General features: G+C 36.2%; 1 protein-coding gene across 1 annotated transcript; it reads right to left on the reverse strand.

Annotated features, from left to right (window-relative positions):
• Window positions 1-260: 260 nt before the first annotated feature.
• LOC306886985 (ammonium transporter Rh type B) lies at window positions 261-12,385 on the reverse strand. Its single transcript, XM_079444422.1, has 11 exons — window positions 12,185-12,385; window positions 9,439-9,698; window positions 7,647-7,833; window positions 7,093-7,243; window positions 5,263-5,410; window positions 5,006-5,172; window positions 4,779-4,916; window positions 4,560-4,693; window positions 2,054-2,175; window positions 1,428-1,501; window positions 261-1,213 (listed from the first exon to the last, which is right to left on the reverse strand). The coding sequence occupies exons 2-11, from the start codon at window positions 9,626-9,628 to the stop codon at window positions 1,136-1,138; spliced, it is 1,389 nt and encodes a 462-aa protein (XP_079300548.1). The 5' UTR covers window positions 9,629-9,698; window positions 12,185-12,385; the 3' UTR covers window positions 261-1,135.
• Between the last annotated feature and the right edge of the window lie 3,431 nt (window positions 12,386-15,816).

The following is a 15,816-nucleotide window of genomic DNA, read 5'->3' on the forward strand; positions in this document are numbered from 1 at the left end:
CAAAATAAGACCCCCACTTTCCCTTCTCCGTTTGATCCTAGAAAGTGAAACTGTGCTAATTACGCGACGGAGACCATCTGGACTCTTCGTTAACCCTTTCAGCAGTGATTGTAGGCGCCATTGAGTATTCTTGAATTAAACGGCGCCTTCACTAGGAATCGGCGTGATTTGACAACAAACTGAATGTAGAATTCACGCCCGCGTGACTTTGAAAAAATCACTTAAGCCCACGTGCTGAAAAAACAAACACATTCCCAATTCGGAAAATATACAGTGTATTTCTCTCACACACACCATGACACTTAAGCAATATAAATTTGAACAATTTATTGAATGTCATTCCATACAGAATTTGTCGTTCAAACGCAGGTTATGTCGAGTAGAAATAATCCTTGTAAAGAAACATGTTTTCTTTAAAACAGATAAACATCAGATAAACTATATACATTTAATATCTTCAATCAATCAATAAAAAAAATAAAAAAAATCCAATTTGAGTAGTCAATAAAACATGTTCATTAATGTCCCATATTCACAGTATTTCTAAACTTTTTGTTTGAAACAAATAATCCAGAAATCTGAAAATGTACACTCGTAGGAAATGTTTTAGAAAACCTGTAACTCACAGAAAGTTTTGTTGTAGATATTAAATTCCAGCTGTTTAGGATGAATAAAATTTCTTATTCAATTTTAGGAAAATAAAAAAAAATATATATATATACCAAATGAATACAAAATATTTTCCCAAACATCCCACAACACATTTTCATTGTTCTTGTAAAAATATTCAAAATAAAGAAGAAAGGATAAACTGTATTTTACAGTCAGCTATCTTAAATTACAAATATTTCTAGAAGCTAATCGTGAGAACAATCAGCTTGTCCTCTGTCACGCGCAGCTCTTCATCACCATCTAGTGGTCTTATAATGAATCACAGGTTTGTTGGCTCAGTTATACATTCTCAAAGTTCCTTAGGTAAACTGGGCTAATAGTTTTATATAATAACATATAAACAATAATGGAACAAAGTTTACCTTTTTATTTTAAGAGTGTAAGTAAAATAAATGGCACCTGAAGTGAACGTCACAGGTGATAGGAAGTGATGAACAAATGCAAACAGGTGAACGCAGGCAATTTAGCTGCTGAGTTTTTCCACTTCGTTTTGTGAGGCCACTTCATTAAGCTCATGATGACCTTCCTCCTCTCCTGGTACCTGTTACACATTCACATTTCCTATTAGCACACGATAAGACTGAGTGTCGTTCAAAATACTCAAACTGTCTCTGCATATTGTACATGCAATGTCATATAATACTGCGCATTAGGCAATAATGCCTAATAAGTCGAGGACAGTCAAGGAATCTATGGCTTACAGAATACAGTATAAACTATAAAATGCTATAAAAATGACACTGAAAAGTCTTTACCTCCCAGTAGAGTCCATCCTCAAAGCAGTGAGTATCTGGAGGAGCACCGTAAATAGGCAGCTTCAGAATGAACCCTGAGAAAAACACAGACATATTGTTATGTTTGATCTGAGATCAATAAATCACAATATACTGAACACACATGTATACACAGGGAAGCATGAACAATCTAGAGTTGTCATGATGATCAAATTTTGGTTGATGATTAATTGTAACTGCAATTTAACAATTCAAACGGGAATCATTTCTGTTTTGTTACTCAAGTGTTTTAGGATATTTTTGTCTGTGTTTTAACCAAACCAAACTGAATATATTACTGTGATCATTATTGTTGTGAATATTACAATATAATTATAACAATATTATATATTCCTGTCCCAAACATGAAAATGAAATGAAAATATTTGACATTTTCCAATTAATAAAACATTAATCTCTATGCATTTTGCCTTGTTTATGTTTTCAGTGTGGCACAAATGTGCATTTCATAACATTTGTATATCTACATCAAATTCTTTCATTCGAATGGCACAATATGATAATAGTGCAAAACTTCAAACTGATAAGATCAAATAATTGGCCTAGTGGAAGCATACACACACTGCACTTTCAAACTGTACACCCACCTGTAATGAGACCACCAAACAGAGCCATTCCTAGTGTGACAGCCAGGGAAATTGCCTGAAATCCACCCTTAGATTGAGGTTTCCATTCCCCAGTCTCAACATCAGCAAAAACTCTTTGCAATCTGTGTAAGATGAGATACAAAGGCACATATGTGTCAGGGAATCGAAAATCGATTCCAATTCCAGAATCGGATACTTAAGGTCAGGAATCAGCTACTTGTAAAATTTACATTTCAATTCCACCTATTGATTCCTGTGCTTGCTTTTTTTCTGTGAAGACTAGAGATGCACCGGTTGACCAGCCAATGATCGGAATCGGCCGATTTTTCACATAACCGGCCCGGATCGGTGACCGGCCGGTCAGTCCCACGTCTTGCCGATTCCAAGCCAATCCTTTTATTGCCAGCGGCACAGGCAGAGACGTCACAGCCACGTTCACACTCACAGTCACGTGAGATTCTAATTTTAATGGCATTCAGTGTAAACGGTGACTGATAATGTATTTATGTCGTGCCAGATGAGGCTTGCACAGCCAGAGTGAGTGCGTGAGAGAGACAGCACACACAAAGTAACTCACAGAAATGTATAGATGCATACTGCGGTAGAAAAAAAAAAAAACGAGATTTACAAAATATGATTTAGGTAAGCAACATTAGACGTCCATGATGTTTCCCCGAATAACAATATCAGCACGATTGCAATGTGACACTGATTTTATACAATGGTATGTCAGTAAACATGAGTTAAAATTAAGTGACTTAGATTTTAGACAAAATATTGACTCAGTTTTTGCTCAATTTCGCCGACGAAAATAGTTGAATGACTTTACTGAATGAATCCACGTTTTTGAACGAATCGAGTGAGTCAATGATTCAGTGGCCCATTCATAAGGACAGTCAATTGCCTCGTTTCTGAATGAATCAGCCGTTTGAATGAATAAATGACTCGCTCGTTAAAACAGACATTTGCCACCACCTACATTTATTTGTATGTTTTAAAAAATATGTAAAACATTAATCTTATCAAATTATTTATGCATTTGAAATTTTGCAGTGTAAATGCATGTATGGCACCTCAGCTTCATCAAACTGTCTGTGTAAATGCATCTAATACCACTTCAGATGCAGCTTCTGTTTCCTCAGCCATGGAAAGATAGAGTTTGTTAATACTAATTTCATTTGAATGGTAACAACTCTACAGTTTCTTATTATGCTAACTGAATTAATTGAAACAAAGTAAGAATTTGATGTGAAAGATGGCACATTTAATAAGGTTAGGTGAAAGAAATGACCATTTATAAACAGTGGGAAATGACATCTGTTTTGTTACATAAAACAACTCATTTTAAGTTAACTATTTCTTCCTCTTTCCAGTCACACAGCACTTTATTTTGAGAGTTGTTTAAGTGAGAGAAAATTTGTAAATTATTCCAGATTGGGGGAATTGTAATGTTTAATAATATATTTTATTATGTAAATAATTTTTTGTTGAAATTTGCATAGATTTCTGTTTGTATATGCTGTCAATTATAGTTGACAAAAATCGGTATCGGCAGGGCACACTTCCAAACAATCGGAATCGGCCAAGAAAATTGCAATCGGTGCATCTCTAGTTAAGACCCGACCTGGCGATCTGCCAGGACTTCACTCTTGGTTTGTCAGTGCAGCGTATGATCACACAAGTGTGATTTGAACATTCAGATATGCGTTCACGCTGCCGCTGACCTGCTGTCAGCTGTCATGTATGAAACATCTTCATGAACAGTCTTTTCAACCACACAGTATCAGTATATCGGTGTTACAAACATTCAAATAATAACAGAACTACTGGGATAAACGTTTATAGTTCTGAAAACTCTGATGTGTACGGTCGCGATTAAAATATAGTAAATCACCTTTTGAAAGCAATTTGACTGATCTATTGATTACTTTGTTACACCAGTAGGTGGCGAAAAGGGGCTATTAAAATGTATTTGTCGTTGAACCATTCCGGAGAATCGTTCAAAAATGCTGATTCATCCAGTAATGAAACAAGAACATCTTGATTGAGTCATAAATTACATGTGATTTTGTTTAGTTGTCTAACGTTTTTTTCTTCAGAATGGTGAGAGAACCACGATCTCCATAAAAAAAATCTCAATTTATCGAGAATCATGCAGCTCTATTTTGCACACAAACAGCTCTTAAACGAGTCCAGTTTTTATGTAAAAGCCTGCTGATTTTTGTTCATCGTATTCAACTGCAATTGATAAGCAGAATGGGAAACTGAATTGATCAAATTTAAACGATTCCCAACCCTAGTTCTCACAAAGAATGAGTTCTGCAATATTTTCAGCCATGACACACAAGTATGCAAAACAAAGCAAAAATATGACCTTATTAAATAACAATAATTATCATATAAAATATGAATACAATACTGTTGTGTGACCAGAGGTGTTTGTGGACCAAATCACAAATCATTAATTATGCAAATAATTATTTATGTATATTAACTACTGACTTACCCATGACCATATACGTCTGGGGATGCCAGTGCAGCGGTGACAGCACCCACCACAGCTCCCAGAATTCCTGGCATTCCATGCAGGTTATGAACGCCACAAGTGTCCTGAATCTTCAGTTTTGATTCCAAAAATGGCTAAAAGAGCACAAAACAGCAACAAACATGATATTGAGGCTTCTTGTGGATGTTTACATGTGTCAGAGAAATGTGTGAAACTAACCGTGAGGTATTTGTATCCCAGTACTGAAATAGTTCCAGCAAGGAATCCCACAATCATAGAGCCAAACGCAGTCAGCATCATCTCTCCAGCTGTTCCCACAGCAACACCACCAGCCAGTGCGGCATTCTGAATGTGCACCTGAAAAAGACAGAGGCTTGTAAGAGGGTTTGTTGCGTTGCAGTTTGTAACGTGTTATCAAAGATGGCCATTATCAAGGGGATGCTCACCATATCCAATTTGCCTTCAGGGTTGACTAGGGCGGAGAAAGCGAATGTAGCCAGTGTGCAGGCAGCCAGAGAGTAGTAAGTGTTCATGGCGGTTCTGTGCTGTGGGTCACCGTAGTTTGTAATGGCTGAGTTGAAGCTGGGCCAGAACATCCACAGATAGATGGTACCTGAGCAGAACCCAAGCTTTAGTGGATCAGAGAATCCGGGTTGACCTCAGGCTAGAATTTTTAGGTGTGTAAACTCTACGAGCGACTTACCGATCATGGCAAAGAGGTCTGAGTGGTAGACAGATGAGTTTCTGTGTTTGCTCTTGTCCAGGTTTGGCCTGTACAGCACACGGGTCACCACGAGGCCGAAGTATGCACCAAATGTATGAATGGTCATGGATCCTCCAGCATCATTGGCCTAGAGATACCGGTAACATTTAAATTTGTACTGTTATGATTACACTCAGAAATGTAAGAATATAAATATGTATATAGTTTTTTATAGTCTCTATGCAAACTTCAGCTTATTTGTATTAGTTTTCTCTGTGGATATTTAATTTAGATGTAAAATAAATGTAAATGCGAAGTACTTTAATGTAATCTAGTAGAACTTGTTTTGTTAAAATCTAAGGTGAAGCTGTTACTACATATGCAAGTCTACATTTGGCAAGACCAAAAAATTTATGAAAGTAATCTATACAGTTGGGCAATTTATAATGGCATTAGATATAAAGAGAAAGCAATTCATACTTAATCTACTCAGGATGCAGAATTTTTATAATAGCTTCCAACAAGCTATACTGTGATTATGATCAAACAAAAGTAGTAGGGTACAACAGGGCTAAAGGCCTCCCTTAAGAAAAAATTTGCTATTCACTGTGCCTAAAATGTATAATTGCAGAAAAAATATATACGTTGTATTGAATATTAATGGAGCAACAGATTTTGTGTGAAAATAAATCATTCAAGCTGTTTATTTTGTACCCAAAATCTTATAAATGTATGAGGTGGCAAGAGGGTAAAAGGCACACGGTATTGATGCAAATACTTCAGCTAAAATAATGGTTTTTAAAATAATGTCTAAGTTAATACTTGTTCAAAACAATCACTTTAGCAAAGTTTGTAGTATTTTTCTGCTTATTTTGAAAAATAAAATAATTTAATATAATTATATAAAATATAATACTATAATAATATAAAAAAAACAATTAAAATACAGAAACAAAATCATTTTAATAAGTAAAGATTCTGAAAGTATTGAAGGAGATCCAATAATAATAGAATATATATTTACAGTAATAACAACAAATTATATTTTATTATATGATATGATTAATATCATGTTTTTAAATATGATGGTTTCATTCTAAACATGGTGATTGTCTCTAATATGGACACCCAACATAATATATGATTTACCATCTGAATCTAACCATGTCATGTCAACAAATGGAAAAGTCAGCAATCTATTAATTATCATGTCAATTACTGTGCGCCTTTAGCCCCAACAGCAGGGGTGCTTTTTACCCCAAATACCATACTTTTACATATTCTTTTGTTATTTAAAACCTGTTGCTTTAATTATCTTAAACAAAACTGAAAATAATAAAGAACACCTTTGTCTCCAAATATATGTATTAATTTTAGCGATTCTCATTTTGCTATCTACAACATTTTAAAAAACATAATATATTAGATCAAGTACGCACAGAATCAACTTTGCACTGCTGCGCATGATTGCGTCAAAGATCAGATAAATATACACCTGCACCTTGAAAAGTGGATGTTTTGGAAAGTACTAAGCCATGTTTTTGTGCCATCTAGTGGTGCAGATGAAAATAATATCAAAGGCGCCTTTAGCCCCGTTGTAGCCTACCATGATTTTATCTTTACTATACATGTGTGAAATATTTGGGGTGCATAAAATGTTAGAGAATTTTTTAACTACCTGTATTGGTCGATATTGGATATTTAATTGTGTATGCTCATTTCTTCTGTTTTGCAATACGGTACTTTATAATTCTTTGATGCCGTATGAAGCATTTAAAATGATAAATTTTATGCTTTTGTAGATCAGATAGATAGTGTGTTTGCACTCACCCCAAGGATAGAAAGCAGGATGAACTCATTTACGGCAAACAATATCACTTCGAAAATGGCCATAACAAGTAGCTGCACAGGACTGGTCTTCCCCAAAACGGCGCCAAAAGAGATCAGCACGGAACCAGTGCAGAAGTCTGCATTTATCATGCTGCAGAACAAACATACTCACTGTGAGTAATTATAAATACAGTAGTGCATGTGTCTGTGAGTCGGGGGCTGCACAGTCTAGTCAGCTGCTCAACCGCCAGGTCCACTTGGTGGCGCTGTGTTCAGCTGTAATCTACTTTACACACAAGGCCACAGCAGCAGCAAATGTGCACACACACCTAACAATTACAGAACATAGCAAAGACATTATTTTATCTGTCCTTTTTTCATGAATCACCCCTTCACAGAGCTGAAGTGATCAGACTGTTGTAACCCTTTGATAAAAGATCTTTATTTGCCACAACTGCCGCTGGCCTCCAAACATCACCAGCCTCTTAAAAATGTAAATTACTGTATTGTAAGAAACAAAAACATAAAAGTCATATGTGGGGTTCAAGCTTTACCTAGTCACGCCAACGTGGATCTTGCCATGGTGCAAGCCATGGACAAAGCCCTGCATAAGTGTGGCCCACTGTAGGGAAAAGGCTGCGATGAGGAAGTTAAATCCGACGCTACTGAATCCATAACGTTGCAGAAACGTCATCAGGAACCCGAAGCCCACGAAGATCATGACATGAACATCCTGGAAACCTAAAACACAAAGTCAGTTAGCTGTTTTCCCTATTCTTTCCCCTCTCGTTCTCACAGTTTTACATTTTTAATGGTAATCTCATAAACTGCAATTGCTCACTGACTGGCATGTGTGTGGACTGGACACATACAGATTTTTTTTTTTTGACATAGGTAGCAGCACCATTCAGGGCCAATTTTACACTATGGGTAAGCTGAACCCTACATTAACTCCTGATTTCTTCTCTGTGTAGAGCCATTCATTCACCCATTTCACTTCTTTTGACACAATTAGACTGTTGCCAAGCAACTGGCCATTGACCTGGGCACCAATGAGGATGACATGGCCCTGTGGGAAAACTGTCCCAAATACCTCTCCCTTCTTTGGCAGCCCATAAATAAGTCTATGAGCTCTATGTGTAAGCTGAGTTTACTGCAGGACAAATAAGTCTTTAAATTGATAGTTAACCCAAAAATGATACTAATGTCTTTCCAAACCTGAATGACCAAACTGGTTGGACCCCACTGACTTTGATTGTATGGACAAAATATCTTCTTTTGCATTCAAAGGAAGAAAGAAAGTTCTTTTAGGTTTGAAACAACATTAGAGTAAGTAAATGATCACAGAATTTTCATTTTTTTGGGTGAAGTATCCCTTTAATGAAACCAATTGTGAAGCAATGTATTCACATCCTTACAAAGTAGATAACTAAACTGTGATCAGCAAAGACCACTCAAATAATTATAATACATTATAATTTATTGTATTTGAATACATAATATACAAAAATGTGATTCATCAATCGTCTTAAACCCCTAAATGCAGCTGTTTTAATGTCACACCTGTTGTGTAGTTATGTGTCCTGCAGTTGAGCAGTGACAAGCGAAACAGATGTGACCACTCCCATAAAGGTGAAGATGCATATTGGATTAGTTGAAGATTAGTGAGCAATTACTGTACAGATAAGAAGTCTATTACAAGTCTATTATTCTTTGCAGAGGATTCGCCCCTTTTTCTTTATCCTACATAATTTATGTAGAATTCTGTTAAACCTGTTGAGTGAAGTCTGTGAAATTTGTCATGATTTATGCGAGTCACATGTAGGTGTGTCTTGGGCTTCCAGTGTAGACACAACATGAAATGCAGTAAATGTTATTAAGTGCTTCACAGAAGTCTGGTGCTGAGGGCAAGTTTAGAGCAAATCGCAGAGATTAAAGGACGAGACAGTTTTAGTAAAGCGAGGTGGGTGTGAAATTCAACTAAGGCTGAAATTTGATGACAACTGCACAAAGACAAGCACAAAGTAAACAATAAATCAAGCTTTTTAAAGAGATCAAAGTCTCAATGAAATATAAATGTGCTTCACTTAAACCTGTCAGACCACTCAAACACAAGTTACACAGTTTAGGCCAATGTTCATCTGCAGTTCAACTAATCAAACACATTCTTCGGTTATCAAGTTAAAAGGCACCACATGTGTGTTTCTACTGGTGAACTCGATACATTTTTCAATAATTATCCAATTGCTTGATCATCTCAGATCCGCAAAGATCTTCTCAACATTGAGTGCTGAATATAGTTTTAGTAGTTTTCTACACACCATTCATTAAAAAAGTGTCACTTACTGGGATAACGATAGTAGAACTCGTTCTCGTGATCATTTCTAGTAGCACTATGGGTTCTGTTTTCATTCCACAGCTTGGCATGAGTGTCATCGTTATACTCCACCAGCGTTCCAAAGAGGATGATGAGGATGACTTCCAAGATGATGCATAACAGCGGCAGCCGTAGCCTCATGTTAGTAGACTCAGCCATAGTGCTTCCCGTAGCGCTCACTCTCTATCCCCTTCCCTCTTTCTGGAGCAGGGCACAGGCTCTGATGGGTCTGGAGGCAGAGTGCAACAGAACATTAGCTGACACAAGTCTTTTTATTGTTAGTTTGGCCACTTGATGATCTTGTTAACGCCCACCTGCTCTCTCAAGTCTGCTGATTTGCAGCAGTTCTGGGCTCCTCCCTCACCTTTTTGCTCATGAGGTGCACAAGGAGTACATTTTGAGCCAATGAGAGTATTCAAGTAAAATGTGAACGATGCTATTTTAACAGAGCGATCTTTAACAGGAAGGTCAAAGATTTGGGTGGAAAGGTGAAAAATGTATTTCTGGATTTTTCCCTGGATATGGGAGGCATGAAGTGGCTAAGTGTAAATGGGTCCAGTATATTGGGGAATTTTCTCACAATAAAAAATAAATAACTACAAACTATTTAGGCACAGCTTTCTAGACTAACCCAAAAGCTAAACCCATCAAGTGTTACTTTGACTCTTCTGGTCAACAGTACTTGACCTTTGATCTCTTTCACCTCTGCTTGCATCTATGAGAAGCTGAAGAATGCTGGGATTACAAACATCTGTGTGTACAAGTCCTTTCTCAACTCTCACTTTTCTTTTTCAGACTGAAGTCTTGTGCGAATGCTATTATCTCAGATACCAATATTTCAAGCTCAGAAAATGTGGGTTGGACGTATGAAAAGGAGACAGATATGTTTGTGTAGGAAATAATAATTTGATAAGTGCACAGTCTCCTATCTAAAGTGAGAAAAAAAATGACAAAACCAATCAAAAATGGGCAGCGTAGCTTTCGTGAACAGACGTTTTAACAAGACAAACTCAAATTATCTGTGTGAACCAGCACATTGTACACCAGAGGGAATTTCATGGTGCATGAAAATCAAGTCAAACCTGCACTCCCACTAAGTCTGTCACTGCTTTGGGTGCAGAAGACAAATCTGAACAATTCTTGGGTGTTCAAAGCAGTGAACTTGGTGGTAAAGGCCTGTAGTTAAATCTGTACAAGATAACGCCGCTTCCAAGAGATTCTCTTCATCATCTACAAAGCTACTGCCCAGAGGGGTCTTTTAAAAGATCTCGAGATTTCATATTCCAGGATTCCTCTGCATGCAGCTACAGGCCCTGGTACACACATCCATTCATCATCTGATATCATACGACAGAAGACGGTTAACTTCAATTATAACCAGTGAACCGCTAAATGTCATTCAGAAACTGAATGTATACTTTTATATAACTGGCATGAAGGAATGCCAAGTGTTCTCTTTCTGACAAAGAGGCAAAAATATTATTTATCAAACGATGAAGAACTGCAATAACCATTAAGGAAGCAAACAAAAATGATCGTGTTGCATCATTGCAGGACAACTGTGAAGATTGACAATTGTGAAGATATTGTTAATTGTCAAAAAAATTTAACACCTACTGATAGGAAGATCTATATTATGTCTATAAAAATTATATAAGTCATATCTGAACCAATTACTTTATGTATTAACTGGGAGTGAGTGACCTCGTAAGTGTTTAGAAACATCCACAAATGTGTTATATTGACAGTAAACAAGAAAGAAGCCTAAGTGCCCCTCTTTGAGTCAGAGAGCAGACTGAGGGTAAGGACAGGACTTTTACCAGGGCATGACAAATCATTTCACCACGTCTCTTTTAACTCAGTCTTTAACTGATAAAATGTTTGCATACTCATTTTAAGCTATGGGGGTCTCGGGCATGTGATCCTGTCACAGGCACATAATATATGAGATCAAGTTACGCATACAAACATAAATAATCAAAATGCTACAGAGGTAAATTATGTACCAGTATGAAAATCTCATTTTGACAGACAGTTGACCAGTTCATCATGTTGTAACTATAACTTACCAGACATTTAATAATCAAACAAATAACATTCAAACTGTGCTTCTGGTCAACCATAAAAATACAAAATAGACAACATGCAGAATTTCTCGAGGTCTGCATAATGATTTAATTGTTTTAATTTTTCGCTGCTGATTTGGGTTTATGGATTTGCAGTCTGTTTTGGAGAATTCAGACATGCCTATGGAGAAGAACATGAAAGGACAAATATTCAAGGCAGCTGAAAAAGTGAGCAATCACCGTTATGAAAAACCCTCCTGAGATTTGAATGAGTCTGAAAGCTCCCCTAGAGGAAGACCAATAAGTTAACGTTACGTTACCTGTCCAAAACGGTTAGCGCTCAACTGCAGTAATTAGCAATTAACCAATACACAATAATTCATAACAAACCTCAAGATGCTAACCATACAAATTTGAAATACAAAATATGCCACGAATAAATATATAAAAGCGCTAGACTCCATCCTGGTAAATTCAGTAATATAGGTTAACTAACGTTATCGTGTACACTACAGTGAGGGAGAGGTTTCTAAAACAGACAGCAAAACCATCTATAAAATTTGTGATAACGTTACACGTTTTATGTTCAATTTGCACACGATTACAATAAGGTGTGTATTTTATAACAGTGGTTTTACTCATTACATACCTGACTGGACAGGAAGAAGACGTTAGCTTTCTTCAAACTGGGCTCGTGAGTACCAGGGTGTCGGTGGGGGAGGGGCGCGCTACTGACACCCGCGAAAAGTTTGAAGTAAAACCGATATCGTTATTATTTTTTAATGTCTTAATTTTTAAATAAAAAGTTTATATGGGAAGTTTTTCACAGTATAAATCCTGTTAAATAATAATTTTTATTTTATTTTTTCTCCTTTTTGGTTTAGAGGTGCAGTAAGTAATTTTGTCGTTCTTAAAAAAGTGTTTACTCAAAGTGTGACTTGATTTATTTCAATACCCTAATAAAATCTGTTTATATTGGACATGCAGCAGGTCAGCTCATAGCATGACATTTTAATGCATGCCATGTCTGAATGTTCAATTCTATGAACCCTTGTCACATGGGGTTCACAGAAGCAGAAGCTGTCAAAGTTTGGTAAATGAATGGAAATTTGCCCTAAACCCAAGGAAAAAAACATTAGAAGTGTTTCTATGACTTTCCAAAAGATGGAAAAAAAAAAAAAGTTTTTAATAAAATAAAATAATGCTAAGGTAAAACACAAGTACTATAAATGTAGGCCTACATTAATTTAAAACAAAACCTGAAATATATATAGCCTAATAAGTTTTCATTGTTAGATTTAGTGTTTATTGTAACAGTGGAAACGCATTATCAGAGTATAAAAAAGGTCTGAGTGAAAAGCACATGATCAGCTGTGTGTCCAAGAGGGATACTGAACATCTCAGTCATTCCAAACAATAGTGAAGCCTAAAAAACCTAATGGTCTCGAGTTCTTTAAACCTTAAACGCACAGACACCATCATTTGACTCACAAATGTTTTCAGCAAATTATTTTTTTTTAGTTTAGTATAACCAAATGTAAGATTCTCAAACGTTGCATAAGACCCGCTCCCCACCCTTTGTCCACTCAAAAAAAAATATATACATATATATTCTTGCCAAAACCGCCACAAGCATGCCATGCATGCAATAGATTGTGAGTTTGTGTCACTTGATCATTCCACTTCATCTTTGTGAGATAACACAATCAAGTGATCAGTGAGTATACCTTGGGGTGGGGGTGGGGGGTGATAAACTGAGGAACATATAGGTAACAGAAACAGCTTCAGGAGACGCCAAGATCTCTCCAGATAAGAACATGACAAGACCTGTCAGTTACATAACAGACACATACATAGTTTTAAACAGAAATCAACAGAAACTTAATATCAGAAAGGGAGAAAAGGTGAGAGTGCTTGTGCATTAAATAATATAAAATCAGTAGCAGTTCAGTATACTTTTAACCTCTGTTCTCTTTTTTCACACAGTTGCTCAGTCGTGACCTGGTCATGTGCGTTATGCAAGCCCTCGAATGAGGATCGCTTCAGGGAGCTACAGGTGAGCATTGAGATATGTGTGAGTGAGATTCCATTCATGTGTGAGCGAGAGAGAAAGAGATGTCTATCTAAATGTGTGACTGTCACATGGAAACACGTGCCCAAAAATATCTCCGCAAAAATGTCAACCATCAGCAATTTTAAAAACAGAGGTTTGATGTCGAGGATAAAAAAAGAATTTAGAGCATGATGATAATTGCAACACTCTAATCATAATTAAAATTGATGTAATTACTTATTTTCATTTGTTTGAGTGAATCATTAGATGTACATGTGAGCCAAAGCACTGCAGGTATAGGCTACTGTTTTAGTGCCTCAAAACCCAGCATCAATAAAATAATAAAGTAAATGGTGAACCTAGCATTAATTAAGATTAATAAATGCTGCATAAGTATTGTTCATGTTAACTATAACTAATTCTGACAAATGAAACCTTATTTAAAGTGTTACCAAAAATGCACAAAACCAATTTCTACATGATACTGAAAGATCATGTAGATTGTAAGATTAAAGTTGAATTTAATTAAATTGCAAATACGTTTTCTAGAAATTAGTTGCATTTTTATGTTTTTTTTTTATTTCATGTTTTATTTACATTGTTTACATAGTAATTACTCAATAATATTTACATAATTTTTATTAATATTTATTAAATCTCGTGTTTGTATTTAATTTTGTTTTATTTTTTGACTTCATTGTATTTTATTATTCTTTATAGATTTATTTTGATGATTTCATTATTTCATGTGCTTGCATATGTGAAATGAAGCACACGCAGAAAAAATCTCTAATTAGTCTGCAGTGTGTTCAGAGCAATATAAAGCAGTGATGAAGAAAGTTTTGAGCTGGTGAAACTTGAACAGGTGTGTTCTTACACTGCAGACTTTGCATGCGAGTGAATAACACAGTCCCTCTCCAGAACGTTATCTGATCAGAAGTCTGCGCCAATCTGCTATAAGAATCTCACACTAGTGGCAAACAATGAACATATGACTGAAAAAGAGAATGAAATGGCTATTCATAGAGGAATGTGTGAATATAGCCAGTCTTATCAGTCAGCCCACCAGGGACTGCAGACTTTATTGCAAAGAATACGATTCTTTCTCTCTCATCAAACTTTAGCTTCTGAAGACAATAAAAAAATGATTCAGTGAGTAAAGGTTTAATAATTAATATAATGGAAAAAATAGCCTATACAAACAACAAAAAAACAGGAAGTTCTCTTGCAGATTTCTCTGAATTTTTACATCACTTTTTGTCTGATACAAATGATCTTAATGCGGCATTTTGTGTGGGCATGAAATAAAATAAATGTATACAATAATATTATAACTGCACTTAGCTCTTGAAACTAACAACCCTAACTAGTCTTCTATCATGTTACAATCCATCACGCTTCACAAGGTCGCAAAACTCTGGACTCTTGGTAGTCCCTAGCAAAGTCCACTAAAGGAAGTAGAGCTTTTTGGCATTTGGCTCCTAAACTCTGGAACAGCCTTCCTGATAACGTTTGGGGTTCAGACACACTCTCTCCGTTTAAATCTAGATTAAAGACACATCTCTTTAGCCAAGCATTCACATAATGTACCTCGTAACCCTCATTATATCTGATCAAATGCCCATGATCATAATTTCTGCTTGGTTGGAACATGGAACAGCAGCTATACTCCAAATGTTGTCTCTATTTGCTTCTCTGTCTGCCATGGGATTGGCATCCCAAGGTAACTACACAAGCTTCAGTCTGGATCCAACCCTTACGAAGATCTGAGATGACCGAACACCTGAGAAGAGATGATGCCAACCCCCCAGAAGACCTCAGATGATGCCAACCCTCAGACAACATACAAAACCACCAAATTTTGCTACAAGTTGGATCGCAATATATAATCATTGCATGCTTTTTACTGTACATTTCTGCCATATGGACATCAACTTGACATATAGTCACCACTGTCAAGCTGCTACTAAATATAATGTAGAAACTTTAATTTTCTGTAAAGCTGCTTTGCAATGATTTGTATCATGAAAAGCACTAAATAAACTCGAACTTAATTGAAACTCAAAATTTAGATTCTAAATACAAATGACACAATAAAATTAACAGGCCACACCGGGTACCTGAAGAGCTCTTCTATCACATTATTGAATCTGTAATGTTTGACTTTAGTCTGACTCCAGATAGACTGAGCTTAGTTTGCTCTGTACACAGAGAGCCTGACTAACCTG

This window comes from Barbus barbus, assembly GCF_936440315.1.
Source record: "Barbus barbus genome assembly, chromosome: 21".
In the NCBI taxonomy this organism is placed as follows: domain Eukaryota; kingdom Metazoa; phylum Chordata; class Actinopteri; order Cypriniformes; family Cyprinidae; genus Barbus; species Barbus barbus.

Excerpts from the sequence above, each read along its gene's own strand:
- LOC306886985 (XM_079444422.1), bottom strand. The coding sequence starts at position 9,628 with ATGGCTGAGTCTACTAACATGAGGCTACGGCTGCCGCTGTTATGCATC. Across the intron at positions 1,502-2,053 it reads GTTTGGTGGTCTCATTACAG|GGTTCATTCTGAAGCTGCCT; the intron begins GTGGGTGTACAG and ends TGTTTTTCTCAG. Across the intron at positions 1,214-1,427 it reads AGGATGGACTCTACTGGGAG|GTACCAGGAGAGGAGGAAGG; the intron begins GTAAAGACTTTT and ends AATGTGTAACAG.